Source organism: Bos mutus, chromosome 11 (genome assembly GCF_027580195.1).
Source record: "Bos mutus isolate GX-2022 chromosome 11, NWIPB_WYAK_1.1, whole genome shotgun sequence".
Classification (NCBI taxonomy): domain Eukaryota; kingdom Metazoa; phylum Chordata; class Mammalia; order Artiodactyla; family Bovidae; genus Bos; species Bos mutus.
The window spans coordinates 79986870-80013866 of NC_091627.1; the positions used below are offsets into that span (position 1 = coordinate 79986870).

A 26997-nucleotide genomic window follows, 5' to 3' on the forward strand; every position below is an offset into this window, starting at 1 on the left:
TCATTATCTCTGTTTTACACACGAGGAAACTAAGCACAGGTGCTAAGTGCAGGAGTGAAGACCTGAACCCAGGTTTCTCTGACTTAACTACTCACTAGCCTTACTTACCTTGCTAGATAGGTTAAAAAGAACGGGCTTTCCAACAGAAGACCAATGGCATCACATTTCCTGTGTGCATCCTGAAGTGTTTTTTTGCAACTAAAGAGCTAATCCCGTTTTTAACATCAAAGTCCAGTTGTTTTTATTTGCAGATAGACATTCCTCTATCACTTTCTGTAGAGGTGACCTAGGGTAGTTGCTTAAACCTTCCTGAGCCACAGTTTGCTCACCTGTAAGATCAACATAATAGTTACTCTATCAGGTTCCTATGAAGTTTAAATTAGATCAAGTATATAAAAGCATCTGGCATGTAGCAAATACTCAAATACTAATCCCTTCTCTACCTTTATTCAGTAATTAGTCTTTTCCAGTTCATCCTGCATATATTGGGTTGGCCAAAAAGTTCATTTAGGTTTCTCCATAACATCTTGTGAAAAACTGGAAGGAACTTTTTGACCAACCCAATACCTGAATTCTGTAAAATCAAAGCCGGTTTGCCTTTAAAAGCCCTCAGAGTTCCTGAGATGCCCCCATGAAGTCTTTGTATTTATTGCAGATTTTTATTTTGTTTTTTCGTTTTGTTTTGTTTTTTTTTTAGTTTGCCCATGTGTGTACCAGAATGAGTGCTGCATAGTTTGAGCCTGATAAGATTGACCTTACTAAAGAGACATTTAAGTTACATCTGCCAAGAAGTATGACTTGAATGAAACTAACTTGTACAAGTTTTCAATACTTTTAACCTGAGTTATCAGCTGTCTGCAGTTATTTGTAACCTGAGGGGTCCACAGCCCCAAAGGGGAAAGTTAAGAACTGCAGATCTTAGATGCTCTGAGAACCCACACTGTACAGTCATCCCTATGAAAATCATTCATGTGCTGGCAGCCCCTAAGGGAGCGTAAACCAGGGACTTTGATACCATGCAGCAGAAGAGCAAATTGTTCCTCCAAGCTTTGAAGTATAGTATTCCTCACCTTGGGAAATGCATGCAGAAAGAGCACTTGAATCACTGTAACTTCACTGATCGTTATTACCATAGAATAAAATTGAAAAAATATCACCTAACCAAGTGTCTGCAGAATAAACCCAGGATCTCAGAGTTAGCAAGAAACATCCCAAGTCGGAACTTCTCATGTAAGGTATGGACTGTTTAAATTAACCTCTGTGTAGGCCTTTAAGATTAATTTTAGATTAAAAATAAAGAATGGGTAGGAGATCAGTTACTAATTTTTTCAGTAAATCTGGTTTGATTTTTTAAATGGTCAGACTCAATTGTCTGTAGTCATATGTAAGTATAAAAGAATATATATATTTATAGAGCTCTAATGTAATATGTAAAAATGTACATTTATAAGAAATGATTCACCTTAGGAATTCCTTCCTGTGCTACCAGTGCAGCTCAAAGTATAATTTGCCTTCTAAAATTCCTGGGCTGTTATAATAACTCTTAATAAAATCTAATAATATGCTGTTTTATGAATCCCAAATTAGTAAACTTCAGTGAAAACCACTTAATTGTGCTACTTCTCTGTTAAAAATTGAAAAAAAGATTTGCATTCTTGACCACTGTATTATTCTAGAAGATGCTTTCGGACCATTGTGCTCTGGCCAGACCCCAAGCCATGGACCTGACCTCAACCTTGAGGACCTATTGCCCTTGTATGTAGAATGAGCACATTTCCTCCGTTGCCCCCGACAGTCCCAGTCCACACTGTCCATCTGTAGTTATTGACAGTGTCCCCTTTCCTCCCAGAAGTGCCTCAGGTTGGCAAGTTGTGTGCTCATCCTAGTTATTTGAGTTAAGCTGCTGGTGCTGTTGCCCCTTTGACGTGACCTCCCCTACCGCATACTTGCTATGTCCTTAGGTTCCTTACATTGCATTTAGGAGTGATATTCTTGCAATATTTTAGCGTATTTTGTTATTTTTGTATTTTAATTTCTAGTTTCATACTAATATTTTTCGTCTCTTTTGACTTTTTTATTGTAGTAGAGTATATGTAACAAACTTTTCCATTTTAACCATTTTAAGTGTATAATTCCATGACATTAATTACATCACAGTGTTGAACAGCTGTTATCACTATTTCCAAAATCCTGTTGTCACCTGAAAAAAATATACCTAGAATTCCCCACTCCTGCCTTTACTGAACCGTGGAAACCTTTCATCTACTTTATGTCTCTATGAATTTGCCCATTTTAGATAATTCATATAATTGGAATTATATAATATTGTCCTTTTGTGTTTGGTTTATTTCACTTACATTGTTTTCAAAGTTCACCCATATTGTAGCATATATGCAAATTTGTTCCTTTTAGTGGCTGAATAATACTTCTTTTATAAACCACATTTTATTTATCCGTTCATCTGTTGATAGACACTTGAGCAGCTGCTTCTGTTTATAAAAATGATTTTTTAATCTTATTTTACTCAATTCTTCTGGCTTTTTGCTTCATTTTTGTTCTTTTATTAGCTCATATTTATTTATTTGGGGGCATTTTTGTTGTTTGCTTTCAACTTTTTAACCTTAGTCCTAGACTTCTACTCTTTACATTTTGGTCATCCAAATTTTTCTTTTTATAGCATCTTAGTTTAGTTTAGCACTTTCCTTTTTTACTCAAATTTTTCAGTGTCTTCTATTTCCTTTTTACCCTTTGTGTGTGTATTTGCACACATGTCCTACTTGAGAAAGGTAAACTTTAAAACTTTACCTATTGGACACATTTTAGACATTTAGATCATTATATTTTGAATTGTATCTGGAACATTTTGTTATCTTGTACTTTTATCCTTAGTCTCAATTTATAAATAGTAGGCAGGAATTACCGTCAGAGTGACAGCTGTAAGATTAGCTCACACCCTATGCAGGAGCTGGACTATTTTTTCCCTCTACTTGTCCCTGAAGCAACTTTTCAGTTCTCTTTCATAGAACCCTGTTGTCTGGAAGCTTTAACCTGCTTCAATGGCTTAATAATTCCTTCACCTGGTAATGGTCTGGCTTTCACATGTCATACATCAACCATTCCTTCTGTGAGAAATTATATGATCTAAAAGCTATAGTCCCTCTCCTTTATGATCACTGAGACCTGGGGAAGCTGTGAAGAGATCTGTAGTCAAAAATGCACAGCTAAATAAGCATTCACTCAGTTTCAGCCTTGTCTGCTCTTTTGGGAACAACGTGGAGAAGGAAATGGCAACCCACTCCAGTATTCTTGCCTGGGGAATCCCATGGACAGAGGAGCCTGGAGGGCTACAGTCTGTAGGGCCACAAAAGAGTCAGACACAACTTAGCAGCTAAATAACAACAACAAATGGGAACAGCAAAGTAGAAAAAGTAATTAGTGCCTTTTAGGCAAATTAAAATATATTTACTTAAAGACTTGTTTAGATAAGTTAACTCTTTAGAGTAAGGGAGGGAAGTCTGTGTAATAAAAATGCCAGAAAGAAGAGCTGTAGCCATGACTGGTATGTCAGGACTCTAATCTCTCTGACTGGAAATAAAGGGGGGAGTTTCAAGTTGGCATTCTGTAAAAGTCCTCCAGATGCTAAAATTTCATTATTTTATATCTCTACCTTGTTAACTTACCAACAACTATCACCTATATGTTTGGGAACTCTATAGTACCAGCTCCTGCAGTTTGGCTTTGTATCAGAAATCCTGGGAAACATTTCAGAAATACAAATTCTTGGATCTCACCCCACATCTGCTGGGTCAGGATCTACTGGCTGAGGCCTAGGGATCTGGTTTTTTGTCTTAAGTTCCTCAAGCAATTCTGAAATTCCCAGTCTGCCAATGATGGCGGATCTGCATTTAGGAACTAGACACACTTGTGATCAAATGTTGCTGACCTAAACATCACTGAATTCATTCATTTCTGAAGCTCTTTCTGGCAGGGACTGTGACTTTCCATTTAACATTAGCCAGATGGCAAGATGAACTTATTCCATTACACTCATGCACCAACTAGTAATATTCAAAGGCTAGCATCAAACCAAATACCCCATTTCTTTATCTTTCACATCATCCTGTTCTGCTCTGCCTACAGAAATAATTCCTGAAGTCTTTGATCATTTGAGATACAAAAAGAAAACCAAATAAGGGGAAAAAAAGGTTAAACATTTGTCCACTGACTCTTTCTACAATATAGATTAGCAGTTCTTATAGTAGTCACTAAGATAGGTTGACAGATATTTCCTTCACTGGCATTAGTGATCTATGATTTGTGGGAATCACTGGTTCTGAAGGTTCAAAACTTGGGAAAGCCAGAAAGAAAAAAATTGTAGTCTCACAATAGTTTTCTTCTTTTTTGATAATAGTTCATGGAGTGGGACTGCATTATAGGTGCCAATTCTTTATTGGGTTTTTTCCTCCACGTTCCATTTATTCTTTAACCTGCTGGAGTATGGCTCCTATCCCCCACTAAAAACCCATCATTGTTGCCAAAGATGTAACATATTTCAGCCCAGTAGGCACTTCCCTTTGCTTCTCTTAGAGAAGCTCTCAGCAGATTTGACATCCTTGACCAATCCCTCCTTGAAACTCTTTTGGCCTCATGAGTCCACGCTTTCCTAGTTTTCCTTTTCCTACCTTCCAAACCAACCCTTCTCAATCTCCTTTTCTGGCTTTTCTTCCATATGACCTCTCAACTTTGAAGTTTCTCAGACTTTGGTTCTGGCTCTTTTTTCTCTCTAATTTCTTCCTAAGTAATTTTATCCATTCCCTTGGATTTAGTATCATAGGAGTTATTATCTTCATCCCAGATCCATCTCTGAGCTGCACAGGATTAATCTCTAGTTGGACATCTTACTGACTTCTCAGACTATCCACAGTTGCACTTCAACTCTCCCAACCCTGACTCAGCTCTTCTCTGTCTCATTGCTCTATATGCAGTTGTTCAAGCCAGAATGTGGGAAAACATTAACCTGCCATCGCATCCGTTAACAGAGTATACCTAGTTTCATGATTTTTACCACATCACAATACCACCTGGGCTATTATTTACTTAATTATTTTCGCTTAACCGACTTGTCTCATCCCAAGGAATAGTAGTCATCAGTCTGATGTGCTTGTTGTTTCTAATAAAATATTCATATACCTCAAATCATATATACCATTACGTCTGACATGCTTTCAGAAACACATTACATTAACCTCCAAAATACATGGTGAATCTGTCTGTATTTCTCTATCTCTACCATTATCACTCAGTCATCTTTCATCTGGGTCACTGGTTGAAGCCACCTAACCAGGTTCTTTGCTTGCCGCCTTCTCATCTAACCCATTTTCATACAATTGGAAGAGTGATCTTAAAATATAAATTAAATCATTTCACTCCACAGCTTAAAAACCCTTCCAGAAGTTCTTTTTTTTTTTTTAAGAAATTAGTGTCTTTGTATTTTTATTTATTTTTTGGCAACACCGTGCAGCATAAGGGATCTTGGTTCCCTGACCAGAAATGAACCCAGGCCTTCTGCATTGAGAGTGTGGAATCTTAACCACTGGACTACGAGGGAAGTCCCCAGAAGCTCTTAACACATAAGCTCCCATTTTCCTAATCATGTTCCTCAAGACCTTGCAAGATCTAGTCCTTATCTCATTTCTCTAGGGAGAGAGGAAGAACAAAGAAATAGATGAATAAAATAAATAGTATATCAGAGGCAATAGGTACAATGAAAAATAAAATAGGACAAGGAAAGATTAAATAAACCATTTGGGGCGAGGAAGAATTCTTATTTTGGTTGAGCGGTCAGCTCAGGCCTAACTGAGAAAAAAGACTACATTTGAGCAATAGCTTCAAGTGGGTGTTTGGGCATAGGGCAGGAAGTTCTAAGAAAGTGAGGTGGAAGCAAGCTTGACATGGTCAAAAAGCATGAAGGAACCCAGTGGCTCAGTCAGTGGACATCGGAGGAGTGTAGTAGCAGATGAGGTCAGCAAGATTTGTAATGGGGCAGAATTCTTTAGGACTCTAGACCATCATAAGGATTTTCAGTTTTCCTCTTTAACAAGATGGGAAAACTTTGGGTTGGATTTTGAGTGAAGGAGTAATACGATCTGACTTTAGGTTCACTCTAGTTTCTTCGTTGAAAATAGACTGTGGAAAGCAGAGGCAGAAACAGAGCATTTTGGCTCTTGCAGTAATCCAAAGAGAAATGATACTGGTATCACCAGAATAGTAAAGGTGTGAGACGTGCTCAGATTCAAGATTTATCTTGAAAGTAGAATTGACAAGGTTTCCACCTTGTCGAGGTTTGTCAGTGGTTGCTAGAGAGAAAGACGAAACTAAAACTTTTAAGTGTGAGCAGCTGGAAAGACAGTTGTCATTTATGAAGATAGGAACAATTGCCTAAAGAACAGGAGATTTTTGTGGGGAGAGGGAAAATGGGGACATTGGATATTCAGTGCTGGACATTTTTTTAAATACTTGTTAGAAGTCCAGGTAGAAAATAATGAGTATTGTAGTCAGTTGGGTATGACAAACTTGTTCAGGGAAAAGGATCAGGCCAGAGAGAGAAATTTAGGAGTCCTAGAAAATAAACAGCATTTACTATTTAGCATCATAAGACTGTATGAGATCACCAAGGGAATTAGTGCAGACTACAGATAAAAGAAGTGGTCCAGGGCATTTTGGTGTTAAGAGCCAAGGAGTTGAGTAGGAACTAGCTGAAGAGACTGAGAAGGGCCAGTGAAATAGAAGGCAAGTAATGTGAAGTGAAGTGAAGCCTGGAAGCCAAGTGAAGTGTTTTTAGGAGGTGGAAGTGATCAACTGAGTGACAATGCTGATAGCTCTCAAGTACTGTGATTACCTAGAATTAACATTGGTACGTCTTGATGTAGGGGTCATCGGTGACCTTGACAAGAGCAGTCACTGGAATGAGAAGGGCAAAAATCTTACTGGGCTCAGAGAGAGGAATTAGAAGCAGGGAACATAGGAGACAAGTCTTGCAAAGGGTTTCACAGATGCTTAGTATGAAAGTGAAAGTGTGCGACCCCATGAACTGATGCTTAGTGTGGTTCTGCCTAAAACAACACAGGGATGTTTCTTAAGGAAGTTGAAGATTTTTATGATTTTTAAGTGTATCAATTATTTTCTATTTTTTCTGCATTAATCGAAATGGGCCTAAGATATATTTCCTTTATTTGTGATTACATTGATAGATTTTTCTAGTGTTGAACCATCTTTTCACTGTTAAGATAAATCTTCATTGGTCACATAGGATTTTATTATCACTATTGTTTTTGTTTTGTGGGTTTTTTAATACATTGATCTTTTAGGGTTTTTTCAATCCATATTTTATAATAAGATTGATTTTTCATTGTCTTATATTTTCACTGTCTAGTTTCAGTGTCAGGGTTATCTTAGCCTGATAAAATTAATGGCATGGTTTTATATAGTTGGCCTTTTTTTTCATAAATAGTTAATATATGAGGGGAGGATTTGAGAAAGCTACCCTTGAACTTACCTGGGTTTTGTGTCTGTTTTATAAAGGGACACTTAATTATCAATGTCTTTGGTAATTATTGGCTTATACAGCTCTTCTGTTGTTTGAATCAGTTTTGCTAATTTATTTTCTGGAAAATTATCCATTTTATCATATTTTCAAATGTATTAGCTTAAAGAACTGTATTGTAATTTTTAAAAATCTTTGTTATATCTGTAATTATGCCATCTTTTTCATTTCTAATATCTTTGTCTTTTTAAGTCAAGTTTTATACATGCCTTTCTTCTTGTTTAGTCCCTAAGTTGTGTCCGACTCTGCGACCCCTTGGCCTGCGGCACTCCAGGCCTCTGTGTCCTGGGCCTCCCTGTCCAGGCCTCCCATGTCTTTCTTAGTGCGTTTTTAAAAGAACCAACTTTTTCTATTTGTTGGTCCTTTCTTTAGTTTATCAATTTCATTGAAACAAATTAAATTAATTTCCTTTCTTCTACTTTAGGTTTACTCTTCTCTTTTTGTGTCTTAAATTGAAATTCTCCATATTGCATTATTTCAGGGGACTCATAAAGTCAGCTTGTCCCACTGTTCATATGCTAAGCTTAATAATTTCAATAAAGGTGATAATTGCTAGTTCTCTCCATTGTTAAGGGGCCATTATTCCCTTTGCAATTACTAAGTAGAATGTAGGGTAATACTTTGTGCAAATATTTTACGACCCAGTATCATTTCACCTAATGAGTTTAATAACCACGGATAATCTTTACCCTAATCACTTGTTTCAGTGGGGGTTGCTAATGTTTTTCTATTTCTGTTATTCTTTCTACATTTATTAGCTAGTATTATTCTGTAAAAAAGTTTTCCCCCTTTTTTAGTCTTTTTATTTTTTTTAGTTTGGTGTGTGTTTTGTTTTTTACTTCTTTTTAAATTATTGTGAGTTTTTAAAGTAATCAATTACAGTCATTACTATTTTTGATGCTCAAACTGCCCTAAATGTGGCTAGCAGGAACCCCCTCAAACTGGCCCTTGTGTTCTTTTCACACATCTCCATAAGCCTTTGAACACTTATTGCTTTCTAACACAAAACGTCCTAAGCCTACTTTTTACTCTCCCTGTCCCAGACTTGGAATTAGCCATTTACTAATGGCACCATCTTTACTCAAAGCTGCCCAGTGTTCTTCTGTTGTGTGATTTTTCTGTCTTTAGAGTTCAATGATGTTGCTCTAATAAAGTTTACATATTCCATTTTTCTATCTTAAGGGTTTTCATTACTAAAATGGTTTTGTAGTAGGCCACCCAGAAGATGAGGAAGACTGGTTCTTTTTTCCATTAATAAAGTGACACTGTACATGTAAGCTCTTAAAATTTAAAGTTAAAGCTCTCCTCATCTCAGCTCCATTAGGCAGTTTATGCCCTTAAAACCAATGAACTATTAATGTATTAAGATGCTTGGCTAAGATCGATAGGTTTGGCTGCATACCCTAATGATAATGCTAGCTAGCATTGAAATGAAAGCTTGGAACATCCAGTGAGTATTGTTGAGGACAGAACTTAAACCAAAACCAACTTGGAGTACTTTGTGAATATTATATAAAATCTCAGTTTCCCTGGGAGTATTTCCTTTTGAGGAATCATTTACAAAATGCTTGAACTCTACTTCTACTTTATTAAGGCAGTTCAAAATCCTGTTGATTTCAGGGTTTTTGGTTCAGATAAACTCAACTGGATTTGTGACACAGAAAAAAAATTAAGACTGTAAGGTAAGTGTAGGAGGATAGGTATTGGGCCCAGCCCTGTTGCCTTTAGTCCTGCATTAACCACGGCTCTCAATAAGAAAGAACCAGTGTTGAAAAGTGGCAGAGCTCAGCTCCTGGTCTGGGATGTGCTGGGGGCTGCAAGGTACTCTCTTTGTAGCTCTCCTGACTCTAATTCTAATAGGAATTAACAGAACAGATAAGCATATATCTGGAAATAAAAAATCAGCTCCTATACCTCATGTGAAGAGTTAACTCATTGGAAAAGACCCCGATGCTGGGAGGGATTGGGGGCAGGAGGAGAAGGGGACGACAGAGGATGAGATGGCTGGATGGCATCACCAACTCGATGGACATGAGTTTGGGTGAACTTCGGGAGTTGGTGATAGACAGGGAGGCCTGGTGTGCTGTGATTCATGGGTTCGCAAAGAGTCGGACACGACTGAGTGACTGAACTAACTAATTACTAAGTTATAGTTTCAAGAAAGATTTCTAGTGATCTGTTTCGTGCTCTAGGTGATAATAGGAAATTATTGGTATAGATATTTTGTCTCACTAAAGATCAACACTAGATTTTGTAGAGATACTTTAAAAAAAAAAAAAGTAAACATATGAGCCTCTAGTATTTGAGCTTGGTACTCAAGCACATTAATTATATTATTGAAGTAGAGAGTAAATAACTCAGGTAACGATCATTATGGCTAGTGTGAATCTAATCCAAATCATAAAGCATCCCAAAAAGTCTTAAAACTTTGTGAAAATGGTTAATTTTCCATTTAATTTGCTTTGGTGATTTTTCTGTTTTATTCTTTAATTTTAGATTATACTCTTTGTGATATAGACTCTTTGTGATATAGACTATATCACTTACATTCGCTACACTGTTGGTAAAGTGTCATGGACACACTTGTGCAATACATATCAACCAGCTGTTGGAGGTCCTTACCAAAGGCTTAGTGCCCCTCTGGCACAAATCACTGTACAGTTGTCATCTTTGGCAGAAAGGTGACATTGAAAATCTTGGCTAAAATTCTTTTCCTTAAGCAAGGCAAACCCATGGTGTATTGAATTATTGAACCCTTTTTTTAATTTGAGAATTGAGATTTTTGCCTAACCCAAATGTTAATAATTCATATGGTATTTATGTGTTCAGCAGACATCAACTTAAGCTCTTAGCTTATTAGGGACTCCTAATAAGACAAAGAGTGCTTTATTTAGCTTTCACCTGTATCTCTACCCACTGGTTTTCCATTATTTTTCCTTATTCTTCCTTTTTTAAGATGAATATATTATCTTGTTCCTTATCTCAAAAGAGAAGTTCTGTTTTATAAAGCCTTAATTCACCACTTGATCTGATAAACAGTTCTATTTGGAGGATTCCTTATCCCCACAAGAGAAGAAAATTACAGCCAGTGAAGATAGAAAGTAACGAAAACTTCTTATCATGACTCTTGCTGTGAATAAAATAATAATGAACATTTATTGATAATGTTAATGTCTTCCTCTGCCTTCGACTTTTTTCTCGTTTTAGGAGGTACTTTATAAAATTCATCAGACTTCTGCTTCTCACACCTGGCTATTAAGTGTGTTTAAGTGTTCACAGGATTTCATTTATTGCTTTCCCATAGTATTTCTGAATACTCCTCAGCACTTCTTAGTACCTCTGCCTCTTCAGGACTTACACATTTAAAGTAATGTGTGCATGTGCGCTCAGTCGTGTCCAACTCTTTGCGACCCCATGGACTGTAGCCGGCCAGGCTCCTCTGTCTATGGAATTTCCCAGCCAAGAATACTGGAGTGGGTTGCCATTTCCTTCTGTAGTCATTAAGTATCAACCTCATTTTCTTTCTTTACATTTTTAAATGAAAAAGAGGAAATGACTTATTAAACTTATGAAACAATATTTAAGATCTGTGAAATGCAGTTTATTTCATAGGTATACATCTAATGTTGTATTTGCATGAGAAGGAAATAAGAATTATCTTTAAAAGGTGAAAGTTTTTTTTTCCTAATTGAAATATTATGATCATACGGATAAAACTTTTTTCCAGAATTTTCTGTCTAGTAAACAGGAAAACGAAAAACCCCTTTCAGAAAACATGGATGCGTTTGAAAAAGTGAGAGCAAAATTAGAAACACAGCCACAAGAAGAATACGAAATCATCAATGCAGAGGTAAGATATCTTATCTCTATTTTTTTAAACCTTATATTACCAGTTGGGATACAAATGAAATACCTTATGGTTTTTTTTTTAATTAATACCTTATGATTTATAATGTTTATGATTTATAAACATAAGCCCACATCCAAATTAGACTGATTTTGGCCTTTAATATGTGCTGAAAAACTTAAAGAACAAAGAATAAGCTAATTATGATCCTTTAAATAAATTGTAAAGATCAAAGCCAAGATGAATTTCCAAGCATATTATATTAATTTTGGTTTTTGGAAACAACCAATTCTGCTTTTAAATTTTTTTAAATAATTCTAGTGAGAAGTTAAAGTGAAATTAAGTCAGTGCTTCATTGTTTGAAAAGTATTTGATTGTTCTAGCTATACTTTTTTTTTTAATAAAAGAAAATTCACTTTGAACAGTTTAATACCATGAAAGCCAAGTATTTGCTTGACCATTTTGTGTTTACCACACTCATAAATATTCAGTTGAAACTGACTGAACATACATGTTGAATTTTTTTTTTTTGAAAAATTTTTTGATAAGAATGGAAAACAGAACCACAGCTTATGAGTGAAAATTACATGCATAGTAGAGTGAAAATAGCAATACAGTCCACGGAGGTACAGAGAGCCTGACATGACTTAGCGGCTGAACAACAAAGAATCAGGAATTCCAGATTCAAATCACGCCATTAACTAGCAGGTAGAAAATGTCTTAAGCTACCTAATATCATATCAGTCAGTCAGTTGCATTTAGTATGTAGGAATTAGACAAGAGCATGATTCATGTATTGGTAATGGTCTTTCTCTCTCTCAAATTGCCTTTATCTGTCACCTCTACAGAGGGTAAGATGCTTTGTGTAAAATCAGATCAAACCATGAACAGTTGGAAGTGACAGCATATTTTAGAGGAAAGAATCTCAGAAAGGTATTGACTGGGTTTTCAGCCTAGTCTTAAGTCATGGTTTTCACATCTGCATAATTTTGGTTTATCTTAATGATGCCACTTGATCTCTGTTAATTGTCAGATGTTCCAAAAATAAAGCTAACGTGGTTCGTACATTCATGAGAACTGACATAGGTTTTGTTTTGCCTTCTCTTTGTTGTTTCTTTCATTTATGTATTAGAAATGCCTCCAATGATTATAAACATATGAACACCATATCTTGATCACTATATTGTATATTTGTATCCATTTAATATTTTTTCTATGTTCATTCATAGACTTCAGCAGGTCTGCTTTTATAAAAGATCTCATTTCTTCATCTTGAATAGTCAGACCATTAAACAATTAATTAAATTGTGTTTAAACTGGTGGATAAATGATTGTTATTATTAAATAAATTATTTGTTTCTTTATATTGTCAGATTAAACATGGTGGTTTTGTTTATTATCAAGAGGGCTGCTGCTTGGTTCGTTCCAAAGATGAAGAAGGTACCGTACAGTTTTCCTTTTTAAGAAACACTTGATTTTTCTGATTTCACATTTTTCATGAGAAATTTGGTATTGATTTTTTTAATTTGTATTTTCTGTTGCAGTATAGTTGATTTACAGTTATTAGTCTCATATATACTGTAAAGTGATTCAGTTACACACATACATATGTCCATTCTTCAGATTCTTTTCCCATATAGGTTATTACAACATATTGAGTAGAGTTCCCTGTGCTGTACATTAGGTCCTTGTTGATTATCTGTTTTATATATAGTAGTGTATATGTTAATCCCAAACTCCTAATTTATCCCTCCCCTCTACATTTCCCCTTTGGTGTGGTAAATTTGTCTTCAAAGTCTGTGAGTGTGTTTATCTTTTGCCAATAAGTTTCTTTGTATCATTTTTTTTTAGATTCCACATATTAAGTGATATAATATGAAACTTCTCTTTTTCTATCTGACTGACTTAGTATGACAATCTTTAGGTCCTTCCATGTCGCTGCAAATGGCATTGTGTCATTCTTTTTGGTGGCCAAGTAATATTCCATTGTGTATCTATATCTGTACATCTTTATCCATTCCTCTGTCACTGGCCATTTAGGTTTCTTTGAGTCTCGGGTATTATAAAGAGCACTGCAGTGAACACGGGTTCATGTATCTTTTTGAATTATGGTTTTCTCTGGATATATGCCCAAGAGGATTGCTGGATCATATGGTAGTTCTGTTTTTTGTTTTTTAAGGAACCTCCGTTCTGTTCTCTGTAGTGGTTGTACCAATTTACATTCCCATGAACAGTGTAGGAGGGTTCCTTTTTCTCCACACACCTTCCAGCATTTATTGTTTGTTCAGGCCCCCACTGGCTTTCAAAGCCAAATGCTCTGGAGGCTCCTTCCAATGCCAACCTCTCAGGCTGGGGAGCCTGCCATGGGACTTGGAACACTCACTCCTGTGGGAGAGCCTTTGTAATATAATTATTTTTCCAGTTTGTGGCTTGCCCACCCAGTGGTTGGGATTTGATTTTATCATGAAAGCGTTCCCCCACCCCCACCCGACTGTCTCATTGTAGCTTCTTCTTTGTCTTTGGATATAAAGTATGCTTTTTTGATAGGTTCCAGTCTTTTTAGTCAGTGGTTGTTCAACAGTTAGTTGTGATTTGGTGTTTTCTTGAGAGGAAGTGAACTCAAGTCCTTCTCCTACTCTATCTTGTCAGAAATTAAGGGCTGCTTTTAGTTTGTATGCTCGCTGCTTCTTCCCTAACATATGTGGCCCTTATCCCCTTGATATGGGGTGTGCTGGTCCGTGTGTACTCCCAGGACAGAAGGGCCAGTGATTGGTACCTACTCACCCCCTGTACCTGCTGCCTGAAAGGCTGGTATTGGTTTTCAAAGATATAAAAAATAGGTTTTGATTTTTATCTTTATTTTAAATGACTAGCTTTTAATATCTGGGTTTGCCTAAGCTAGAATTAATACTTAACTCTCAGAAGCTTTGGCAGAGAGAATGGAGGTGAGAACCAGCATTTTTTGAGCATCTACCAAATCCCAGTTACTATGCTAGGCACAACATAGATTACTCAGTGTCACTTACAGTTTCTTACTTTTCTAGGTTCTATATGGTCTATAAATATTAGACTAACTGTATCAAGTAACATCACATAGGCTGATGCATAGAGTAATACTGAATAGGATATTGTAATATTAAATAACAAATGCCATTTTCTACACACATCAAGCTACTGTCAATGCTGAAGGAAGCCATAATGTAGCATCTTAAAGAAGGGGAATGCTACTCTAAAACACTGAAATATAGTGTAAAAAATTGTAAGTATATCTTATGGAATTATCTCCTCTACTTTTTTCTTTATGCAGCAGACAATGATAACTATGAAGTTTTGTTCAATTTGGAGGAACTTAAATTAGAGCAGCCCTTCATTGACTGTATCAGAGTTGCTCCTGATGAAAAATATGTAGCTGCCAAGATAAGAACTGAGGATTCTGAAGCATCTACCTGTATAGTTGTGAAGCTCAGTGATCAGCCTGTAATGGAAGCTTCTTTCCCAAACGTGTCTAGTTTTGGTAAGACACCAACTAAAACATTGAAAAGGCAACAGCAAGAGAATTGTCTACACTTTTGAGACACTTTTATTTGCCCACATGAATGAATCAGAAGATGAATGCCTGATCTGTTTATCCCTGTGGACTCCATACCTTCCTCTGTGCCTCTTAACCAGGAGACCTTCCCTTCTTGAGTTAAATATCCAAATTCATGTCCATGTTTTTAAAAGTATTATAATCAGAGTCTAGGTTGCACAGTGCATGTTAATGTATCAGTAATATATATCAGGGCATGCATGCTAAGTCACTTCAGTCATGTCCAACTCTTTGCAACCCTGTAGACTGTAGCCCACCAGGCTCCTTATCAGTAATGTGTCAGTAATAATATTCTTTGCTATTACTTAGAGTACATGTTTGCATATAAATTACATCTTAATATTTTATTCAACTTTAGGCTGGGGTATTTTTTTAATTTCACATCATCTTGTCCAGCCATTGTAGCAGATTGCCCTGGGGTCTCTACCAAGGAACTCTAGAACAAGATGAATTTACTTTTTGTTTGTTTTTTCAACCACACACCTTGCGGGATCTTAGTTCCCTGACTAGGGATTGAACCGCACCCTGGCAGTGAAAGCGCCGAGTCCTAATGACTGGATGACCAGGGAATTCCCTGAACTTATTCATCATTAAAGTTATGATATTTTTACCAATACAGCCAACTTTAAATTTTATCATTTATCACTGTGTGATTACATATACAGACTTTATCCTCCCTTTCATTTTCTGCCATAAATTTCCCCATTGTTTAGTAAAGAAATGCTTTTACAATGAGTTAAAATTATATCCTATCGAATTTTTTCTAAGACATACCTCTTGTACATTTTAACCTCTAAAATCAGAATGCATATAACAATGATGTCTTTCAGTCACTGTCAGCCAGGTGGCAGTCATGACGTAATTGTATGAATACTTTAATTTACAGCTTCTGGTAGGATCTAGAAAACACCAGCATGTGACTGATTCGTGTTGTTATATAGCAGAAACCAACACAAAATTATAAAGCAATTTTCCACCAATTAAAAAAATAAGATTTTTTGTTTAAAGCTTAGTTTGAGATAAACTGTCACTTGAAAACATACAAAAACATTTAGGCATGAGAGGAAGTGATCCAGTATTTCTGCAAACTTAAATATGGGCTTCCCAGGTGTCTCAGATGGTAAAGAAACCACCTGCAGTGCGAGAGACCTGGGTTTGATCCCTGAGTTGGGAAGATCCCCTGGAGGAAGACAGGACAACCCACTCCAGTATTCTTGTCTGGAGAATCCCATGGACAGAGGAGCCTGGTAGGCTGTAGTCCATGGGGTTACAAAGAGTCGGACACGACCAAATGTCTAAGCACAAGAGCGTGAAATTTAAACATAATCGATCTGCTGAAAGCAGTCTACCAAAGTCTTTCCTAAATATTGAATGTTCAACTCTTATTTAGAAACTTGAGTGCCTTGAAACTGATAACTACAAAACTTAGAATTGATGTAGTAGTATCTTTTTCTTTGGAAATACAGGGTTAGATATAATCAAACCTGTGTTAGATTGCCAGAGATAAACTTACACATCTCTTCTGTTTGACACTCAGAATGCACTGTGCCTTTTTCTTTTTAACTATAAATAGGTGGCTATGTATAATTCTTTAATTATTTTCTTTTAGAATGGGTAAAAGATGAAGAAGATGAAGATGTTTTATTCTACACCTTCCAGAGGAACCTTCGCTGTCATGATGTATATCGAGCCACTTTTGGTGATAACAAACGTAATGAACGTTTTTACACAGAAAAAGACCCAAGGTACTAGAACAATTCAATTAAGGCTTTATTTTCAGCGTATTTCTCTGGTTATCTAAAGTGCTGCTCTTGGTTGAGTTAAAACATTGATTTTGGCTGGAATCAGATATAATAAGGCTAAGGTGAGCAAAGCATTCTTTTATAAGTGATTTAGATTCAAAATTGGAAACTAGTTATATTCAAACTTCAGAGTGAACACAGATATATCATTAGACTATAGGTGCTGAATTACTAACATCCTCTCTGTACTGACACGAGAAGAGTTCTTAGTTTAACACTTAAATAGCATTGCCATGCAGCACTTATGAACCTCTTGTAGGCCATAACTAGATTAACCATATCAGTTACACAGAATTCACTACTTATTTCATGTAGATTATCTAAAATTTAAATTGCTTTGCTTTGAGCCATGATATACTTTGGTCTTTAAATTTTACTTTCCCCAATAATCTGGTAATTCCTCCTTAAAGCTAATTCTTTTTGCTTCAGGACTTATACCTCATATTACCACTTAACCAGGCTGGGAAGGAAATGATAATAAATTTATCTGGCAAAGTTCCTTAACTCTTACCCAGATGTACTTTTCCAAATGATTTATAAGAAACAAATTATTTCTTAACACCAGGGTCCTGTCACCTTATACATCATTTAACAGTATGATTTGGACAATGTCTCAACAGATTTTGCAAGACGAAAAAAAATGAGCTTTAAAAACCAATCTATGAGTGTAAAATTGATACCCCAAACAAGAAAATTAACCCTTCACTTAATAAAATCTCAGACATGACAAGAACCTTAAAGAAAATCTTGTACAACCCCAAGTTCATATAAAGAACTTGAGGCCTGGAGAAATTACTCTTTTATTTATAATTAGTTCTAATTACAAATTTTATTTATAATTAGTTCTAATTATAGATAAATATAAATAATTATAATTATTTATAATTAGTTCTAATTATAGAACTAATACTCTTGATCCAGTAACACTGTCACTGCATTTTTTCTGATGAGTCTATTAATGAGAATTTACTAGAACTATTCCTATGATCCCACTATTTTATGTGTCATTTGTCAAGATTGTCTTTTAGAAATGACAGTTTACCCTAGTAATTTATTACATTATACCAATGACTTTGATTATAGACTATTCTCTGTCTTGCAACTAAAACTTACCATCTGTCTTTATATTTCTTAGTATTTTCAGTATAAATTACTTTTATAATAAGGAAATGTAGATGCAATATTTAAAGGCATCCAGTGTGTCAATATGAATTAGTAGCTCTTGGGATAGTCTTTGATTTATGGAGTCATAAAAATACTCTTAATCATTAAAATAGTATTTCTATTACTAAGAATTTATCCTAAGGAAATAATTATAAAAGTTATGGAGAAGGAAACTATCTTCATGATATGTTCCCTTTTATATTTATTACAATGAAATAGCTAAGTTTTTAAGAATTATGATAATTCAACTTAATAATAGGATATTAGGAAGCCATTAAAAATAATGATCATAAACTGTATAACTAATGTGGGGAAAGATGATAATATGTGTAGTAAGAAATGCAGAACCCAAAATTGCATCTCTATTTTAATTATAACTATTTAAAGACATGTATAAAATACAAATAAGCCCTGGAAGGAAAAACAGAAAGATTAAACTTTAAAAAATGTGTTAGTTTAGTGAGATTGTGAGGGTTTTTATTCCTGTTACTTGTTTTGTTATAAAAACTGGGAGAGTAGGAAAAAAGGATATCCAACATGCATTCAAAGGAAAAACAAAGAAAACTCTGTCTCTTTTCTTCCCTACAATTACATATCTTCTCCAGGAAGTTTATTTCCTCTTCTCAGCAAAAACCCCTGTAATCTATTAATGTAATTGAGTGTTAAATGATATCTGTAGTTTACCTTGAAATGCATTTTTTTTTAAAGATGGATTGCAAGCTACATAAATATGTGATAAAGGAAATACAGCAAAATGTTAGCAGGTATAGAATCTTGGTGGTGGGTTTTAAAAAATATTCATAATAAAATGTTAGAGAAAAATTATTTTGAATGCCTTTGCAGAGGAAATGAGAAAACATAATAGCCAGTTTTTACAAGCAGTATTTCACTAAGGAGTTTTTCTTTTCTGTGTGCATTAGAAATTAATATATATACTCAATACCAGTGAGAAATTGTCATTAGCAATGATAGCTTACATTTGAAATTTATTGGATTTTTCCTCTCTCGCTCCCTCTCTTTTTTCTGCATAGTTTTTTTGTCTTCCTTTATCTTACAAAAGACAGTCGTTTTCTCACCATGAATATCATGAGCAAGACCACTTCTGAGGTGTGGTTGATAGATGGCCTGAGCCCTTGGGACCCACCAGTACTTATCCAGAAGCGAATCCATGGGGTCCTTTACTATGTGGAACATAGAGATGATGAGTTATACATTCTCACTAACGTTGGCGAGCCTACAGAATTCAAGGTAAATCCTGTATTTTCGTGGTTCCCATTTAGGCTGTTAGGAAGTGTTACAGTAATATCAACATTTCTTGCTCTAAGAGTTTATTGTTTCATAAGATTTGGGTCATTAAAAACTGATGTGTATAACCAATCCCATTTCTCTTCCCTCAGAGCTAATATACCTCTTCATATTTTGCTATACCCAAAAAGGTTAGCAAAGGAAAATATTCCCTATCCTAAATAATATTAGTCATCAAAGCCAAACTTAGTGGCTTAACAAACTTTTCAAACTTTTATAAACAAGGTTTTGAGATCAGTTTGGACTGATCTCAGGCAGTTCCTCTGCTGGTCTCAGCTAGGCTCAGTGATGGCCCCAACAGTCAAGGAGCCGAGGTCTCACTGAGGCCCCACTGGCTCTCGGTGCTTGACCATCAGCTAAGCACTGCATCATACCCACCCAGCAGGCTAGCCAGGGCTCATTCATAAGGTGATGTTCACACTTAACCCTGATGCAGAGTTAAGTTCCTTCAGGTCTTCATAAACAGTGCAGACTAATAAGGGCTGGTTTTCAGTGGTTTCATCTCTGGATGCTGTAGTCATCATTTCTCATACCTAGATCTCTTCTAATTTTGTTCCACACAGCTAATGAGAACAGCAGCTGATACCCCTGCTATTATGAATTGGGATTTGTTTTTCACGATGAAGAGAAATACCAAAGTTGTAGACTTGGACATGTTTAAGGATCATTGTGTTCTCTTCCTGAAGCATAGCAATTTACTTTATGTTAACGTGATTGGTCTGGCTGACGATTCAGTTCGGTCTCTAAAGGTATGTTTAATTTTCAAAAGATAATACTGTTAAATCAGAATAATGCCGTATTAACATCAAATTTTGAATAACAGCAATGTACTTTTTCTTAGAAATTAAATAGAATTTAGTATAGTGGGTCTTCATCAGGTTTAGGAGGTTTATTTTGGAATTACTTTTAGAAGTCTTTGCTTTTAGTGCACTGAAAAATCCTGCTGTATAGGATGAACTTCAGAAGTAGAGTTAAGTGCCATTGTATTTCTCTTGCTACATATCTCTGTATCATGTATCTCTACAACCTTAGATATAGTCATAACTCAGGCCAGCTTGGCAGCTGGAGCCTAACCACTACCTCCTTCTCCCATCCCAGATAGTTATCATGCCTCTGGTGTTTCTGCTACAGTGTTTCGGCCACACTTGTTTGTGTCTGTTTCATCTCTTTGCCAATTTTATAAAACTGTGAATGGTAACATTATCACCCAGTTTTACAGCAGCATTAATATGTGAATTAAGGTAACATGCACTAAAGGGAAGAAGAGAGGCCTCTGTTTTGCTTGGTGTGGAAAGAGTTGTATGACCAGCAAACAGGCCATTTGTATCTCCCTATCTATAATATTATGACAATTTTTGCTAAAATGCAATTCAAGTAAATTCACTGGATATGTATTAAATTTTTATGTGCAGAGTTCTGTATTGGGCTCTCTGGAATGGAAAGATAGTAGGTCAAAATACCTGGCCTTAGGAGAATACCATTTATCATGAGATTAGACTTGTACACAAAGATTAAGTATAGGATAGGTTTAAATAAGTGGCATCAAAAACATAAAATGTGCCATGAGGCCCGGAGGGCCCAAGAAAACTTTAGGGGGTAGTAGAATTTGAGATAACCAAAGAAGATAGATAGGGTTTTGTTGGGTAGGGAAAGGAATAGTATTCTATGATGAGAAAGTCCATCAAATGAAGCTCTAAGCTGGAGAAGTTAGGAAAATATTCAGGAAACTGCTAATAAATCACTTTTATTTAAGCAGAACAAATTAGTAGGGGATGAAGCTACGATTTGACATTCTTTGACTGTCAACGTGATGAATTTATGCGTAAATTAAGAAGAGGGGAAATTTTGAAGTTTGAAGGCAGGGGAATAATTTAAGGAGTCATACTATACTTCACAAGGTTATCTGGCAGCCTTGTTAGAGTACACCGAAGCACCAAGAGATGAGGGGTATGGAGGTTAGTTTTGAGATTGTTATAGTGGCATAGAAATCTAGACTAGAGATCTCTTCAAGAAAATTAGAGATACCAAGGAAACATTTCATGCAAAAACGGGCACAATAAAGGACAGAAACAGTATGGACCTAACAGAAGCAGAAGATATTAAGACGAGGTGGCAAGAATACACAGAAGAACTATACAAGAAAGATCTTAATGACCCAGATAACCACAATGGTGTGATCACTCACCTAGAGCCAGACATCCTGGAATGTGAAATCAAGTGGGCCTTAGGAAGCATCACTACGAACAAAGCCAGTGGAGGTGATGGAATTCCAGTTGAGCTATTTCAAATCATGGAAGATGATGCTGGTGAAGTGCTGCACTCAGTATGCCAGCAAATCTGGAAAACTCAGCAGTGGCCACAGGACTGGAAAAGGTCAGTTTTCATTCCATTCCCAAAGAAGGGCAATGCCAAAGAATGTTCAAACTACCGCACAATTGCATTCATTTCACATGCTAGTGAAGTAATGATCAAATTCTCCAAGCTAGATTTCAACAGGATGTGAACTGAGAACTTCCAAATATTCAAGTTGGATTCAGAAAAGGCAGAGGAACCAGAGATCAAATTGCCAACATCTGACGGATCATAGAAAAAGCAAGAGAGTCCCAGAAAAACATCTGCTTCATTGACTGTGCTAAAGCCTTTGACTGTGTGGATCACAACAAACTGTGGAAAATTCTTAAAGAGATGGAAATACCAGACCACCTTATCCTGCCTCCTGAGAAACCTGTATGCAGGTCAAGAAGCAACAGAACCAGACATGGAACAATAGATTAGTTCTGAATTGGGAAAGGAATACATCAAAACTGTATATTGTCACCCTGCTTATTTAACTTTTTTGAGAGTACATCATGCGAAATGTCAGGCTAGATGAAACACAAGCTGGAATCAAGGTTGCCGGGGGAAATATCAATGACCTCAGATACGCAGATGACACCACCTTTATGGCAGAAAGCGAAGAAGAACTAAAGAGCCTCTTGATGAAGGTGAAAGATGAGAGTGAAAAAGCTGCCTTACAACTCAACATTCAAAAAAAAAGATCATGGCATCCAGTCCCATCAGTTCAGTTCAGTTCAGTCGCTCAGTCGTGTCTGACTCTTTGCAACCCCATGAATTGCAGCACGCCAGGCCTCCCTGTCCATCACCAACTCCCGGAGTTCACCCAGACTCACATCCATCAAGTCAGTGATGCCATCCAGCCATCTCATCCTCTGTCGTCCCCTTCTCCTTCTGCCCCCAATCCCTCCCAGCATCAGCGTCTTTTCCAATGAGTCAACTCTTCGCATGAGGTGGCCAAAGTACTGGAGTTTCAGCTTTAGCATCATTCCTTCCAAAGAAATCCCAGGGCTGATCTTCAGAATGGACTGGTTGGATCTCCTTGCAGTCCAAGGGACTTCAAGAGTCTTCTCCAACACCACAGTTCAAAAGCATCAATTCTTCGGCGCTCAGCCTTTTTCACAGTCCAACTCTCACATCCATATGTGACCACAGGAAAAACCATAGCCTTGACTAGACGAACCTTTGTTGGCAAAGTAATGTCTCTGCTTTTGAATATGCTATCTAGGTTGGTCATAACTTTCCTTCCAAGGAGTAAGTGTCTTTTAATTTCATGGCTGCAGTCACCATCTGCAGTGATTTTGGAGCCCAGAAAAATAAAGTCTGACACTGTTTCCACTGTTTACCATATATTTCCCATGAAGTGATGGGACCAGATGGCATATATATGGGGAAACAATGTAAACAGTGAGAGACTTTATTTTCCTGGGCTCCAAAATCACTGTGGATGGTGACTGCAGCCATGAAATTAAAAGATGCTTGCTCCTTGGAAGAAAAGCTTGACAAACTTAGTGTATTAAAAAGCAGAGACATTACTTTGCCAATAAAGGTCTGGATAGTCAAAGTTATGGTTTTTCCAGTAGTCATGTATGAATGTGAAAGTTGGACCATAAAGAAGGCTGAGTGCAGAAAAATTGATGCTTTTGAACTGTGGTGTTGGAGAAGACTTTTGAGAGTCCGTTGAACTGCAAGGAGATCCTACCAGTCCATCCTAAAGGAAATCAATTCTGAATATTCATTGGAGGGACTGATGCTGAAGCTGAAGCTCCAGTACTTTGGCCACCTGATATGAAGAACTGACTCATTGGAAAAGAATTTGATGCTGGGAAAGTTTGAAGGCAGGAGGAAAAGGGGACCATGGAGGATGAGATGATTGGATGGCATCACTGATTCAATAGACATGAGTTTGAGCAAGCTCCGGGAGATGGTGAAGGACAGGGAAGCCTGGCGTGCCACAGTCCATGAGGTCGCAAAGAGTCGGACATGACTGAGCTACCAAACAACATCTAGTAAGTAAGTGAAGTCACTCAGTCGTGTCCGACTCTTTGCAACCCCATAGACTGTAGCCTACCAGGCTCTTCCATGCATTGGATTTTCCAGGCAAGAGTACTGGAGTGGGTTGCCATTTCCTTCTCCAGAAATAAATAAGAAAGAATGAGAACCTAAATAAAACGGCCAGAATTTTCTATCTACTTCATGAAGTCAAATTATCAAACGTAATGTCTGGTGTCTTAAAAGGCTGTATAAATGTTCTGAAACAAAAATGATTTTTAACTTTCATGATTACATTTTTCTTTCTAGTTATGGTTGTATACATTATAAATAGATAATATTTAAATAAACAAATTATCCTTGAAAATAATCCACAGTCTGAAGCGAATAAATTAGGGACTCTTCTAGAAAGACAATGCAAATATATGTCTGTAGTGCTTGACAGCAGTGGATTCTTTGGATTAATTACAAGAAATTTTCTCTGTGAACCTAAGCTCTTTGACCATAGTTTCTACAGGTTAAATATACACTCTTTATGCACACATCCCCCATCTATCCTCTCTGAATAGTGCCCACCAGTAACATTGCTGTGCCAAGACCTCTGATTTTCTAAGGAATTTGCTCTTTCTACAATTACTCAGGAAAAGAAAGGCAATTTTCTTTGAAATATTCTGACTCTCAGTGCCATTTCTAACATACCGTCAGCCTGCTTACTAGAGTTCTTTTAAAAGGTGGAAGAGGGATGTTAGTGGAAGGCTTGAGGCTGGACCCTGCTGCTCGGAGAGAATAAATTTTGATTTCTTTTCCTTTTTTCTCAAAGTTAACAATCTTAATCATAATAGCAGTGAGTCTCAGAGTAGGTGTGCGGGAAAGGTTTTGTTCTGCACAATGGTTAGCCTGGGAGCTAAAGTTAAAAACAAATTGTAAATGCTTTAGTGCTGCTGAGCTAGTTCGTAGTCCTGGAATAATGACTGTCGTCCCTGGGGCGGTCCAGGCAGTGGAGTGAGGGCTGCTGGGTAAATTACTAAACCCACAAGTGAGAGATCTCATGTTCTATGAGAAGAGAGACCTTGAAGATATCTTTGGGTTCTGGAATTCCTACTTGACTGGCTGTTATTCTTAATCTTTTTGTTGTTTCATTGCCCAAGTTTATATATCCCCAGATAAGCTTTTTTTATTAAAGGAGATTTTAAGTCACTCTAGAATCATGATAAACCATTTTCCTGTACTTTTTTCTTATTTTTATTGGTCATTATTTTTTTTGTTGTACTGAAGTAATCCTTAAATGAGGCATTAGATGAAAGTGGATAAAAATAAATTTGATATCTACATCATCTTGTTTGGAGCAGACCCAGAAATTTAATTAATAATACTTAGTGTCTCAATAAAGAGTACAGCTAACTGTTCCATTTCTTTAGCTCCCGCCTTGGGCCTGTGGATTCATAATAGATACAAATTCAGACCCAAAGAACTGCCCCTTTCAGCTGTGTTCTCCAATACGTCCCCCGAAATATTATACATACAAGTTTGCAGAAGGCAAACTGTTTGAGGAAACTGGGCATGAAGACCCAATAACAAAGACTAGTCGTGTTTTACGTATGGAAGCCAAAAGCAAGGTAAGTCTTTGTGATCCTCACTGTCAGCCCCACCATTTACTGAAAAGATTCTGTTTGTTAATTATTAATGCCCCGATGAGACTACATTATCACCGTTTAGTAAAGTGGATCTCACATTCCACTGCAAGACTCAAATCATTTTAGGAAGTAAATGGACTTTTCTTTAAACTTGAATACTCATGCAATTTTTTAAACATGGATTAGAAAATTTATAACGAGCGTACGTGCTAAGTCACTTCAGTCATGTTGAACTCTTTGCAGCCGTATGGACTGTGGCCCACCAAGCTCCTCTGTCCATGGCATTCTCCAGGTAAGAATGCTGGAGTGGGTTGCCATGCCCTCCTCCAGGAGATCTTCCCTCCTCCAGGGATTGAACCCATGTCTCTTACATCTCCTGCATTGACAGGTGGGTTCTTTACCACTAGCACCACCTGAAAAGCCCTTTAACCAGCTTAGCAAGCCCTTGATATTGTGTATTGTGTATATTTAAATATTAAAAGTTGATTTAAAAAAAAAATAGTTTGTGTGTCATTATGGCAAAAATTTTGAAGGTAATAAGCAATTAGAGTGAAGCAAACTAAGCTAGTCCCTGCCCTTGTGGATATTAAATCTAGTGGGGAAGATGCAAGATTTTGAAGAAGTAATTACTAATGTACTGATTGCTGCAAAGGAAGATGTACTGAGGACAGTGGAAACATATGGTAAAAGGAACTTACCTCATCTGCAGAAATGGGGAAAGCTTCTCTGAGGAAGTATTGTCTCTAGAATGATCAAGAGTTAAGCTAGGGGGCTACCCTGGTGGCTCAGTGGTAAAGAATGCACCAGTCAATGCATGAGACACAGGTTCGATCCCTGGTCCAGGAATATCCCACATGCCACAGAGCAGCCAAGCCCATGTGCCACAACTGTTGAGCCTGTGCTCCACACCAAGAGGAGCCACCACAGTGAGAAGCCTGCATTTCGCAACTAGAGAGTAGCCCCCGCTCCCCGCAACTAGAGAAAAGCCCACACAGCAGTGGAGACCCAGCACAGCCAAAAATAAGTAAATAAAATTATTTTTTAAAAAGAGTTAAGCTACAGGGACTTGCCTGGTGGTCCAGTGGTTGAGATTCCACCTTCCAATGCACGGGACTTGGGTTTGATCTCTGGTCAGGAACTGAGATCCTACATGCAGTGGGGCAACCAAGCCCGCATGCCACAGGGAAGACCAGCGCAACCAAAAAAGAAACAGTTACGCTAGAAAGGGGGAAGGATTATTTTACAGAAATTCACCTATATCTCTTTATAACAATGAATCTTACTGAGAGGTAAAAATTCATTTACACTGTTGTAACAAGTTGAGTATAATAATGAGGGGAAGAGTTCTTCCTTATTTGATAACACAGTAGTGCCCCAAAGTGAAGTTTTCAAAATGAGAGTGAAAAAAATATAGAGTGGCCTAGTTATATTATTTTCCTTATGTAAAATAGTGCTTTTTCCTTAGTTTCTGTAAGCAGGGTGACAACCAACATTTCTACCCTTTTTCTATGAAAGGAAGATCAGGTATAGTTCATACTATCTTAATTTTATCTGTCCGGAGAACTACACTGAGGTACAGTTGTTTGACTTAAAAATAATTTAGATGTTAAAATTTATAAAACCTGAACCACTTTGAAAGATTTTCAGAATAAAGTTAAATAGGTCGATGAAGAGGATGTGAGTGGGTGTTAGGTTAGAAGAGATTTCAGGTTTTAGTGACTGAGAAT

At 36.8% G+C, this 26997-nt stretch overlaps 1 protein-coding gene across 5 annotated transcripts in view; it reads left to right on the forward strand.

Moving 5' to 3' along the window:
* PREPL (prolyl endopeptidase like) overlaps window positions 1–26997 on the forward strand; it is a 39930-nt gene that overhangs the window by 761 nt on the left and 12172 nt on the right. For 2 of the 5 annotated variants that reach the window (XM_070379649.1, XM_070379647.1), the window contains exons 2-8: window positions 11331–11453; window positions 12824–12890; window positions 14758–14964; window positions 16649–16784; window positions 19037–19253; window positions 19874–20059; window positions 25055–25252. In XM_070379649.1, coding sequence (XP_070235750.1) covers window positions 11379–11453; window positions 12824–12890; window positions 14758–14964; window positions 16649–16784; window positions 19037–19253; window positions 19874–20059; window positions 25055–25252 — 1086 coding nt within the window. In that variant the 5' untranslated portion in view covers window positions 11331–11378. Of the gene's footprint in view, window positions 1–697; window positions 1236–11330; window positions 11454–12823; window positions 12891–14757; window positions 14965–16648; window positions 16785–19036; window positions 19254–19873; window positions 20060–25054; window positions 25253–26997 lie in introns of all 5 variants that reach the window. The other 3 variants (XM_070379646.1, XM_014480637.2, XM_070379648.1) reach the window with 3 other exon arrangements.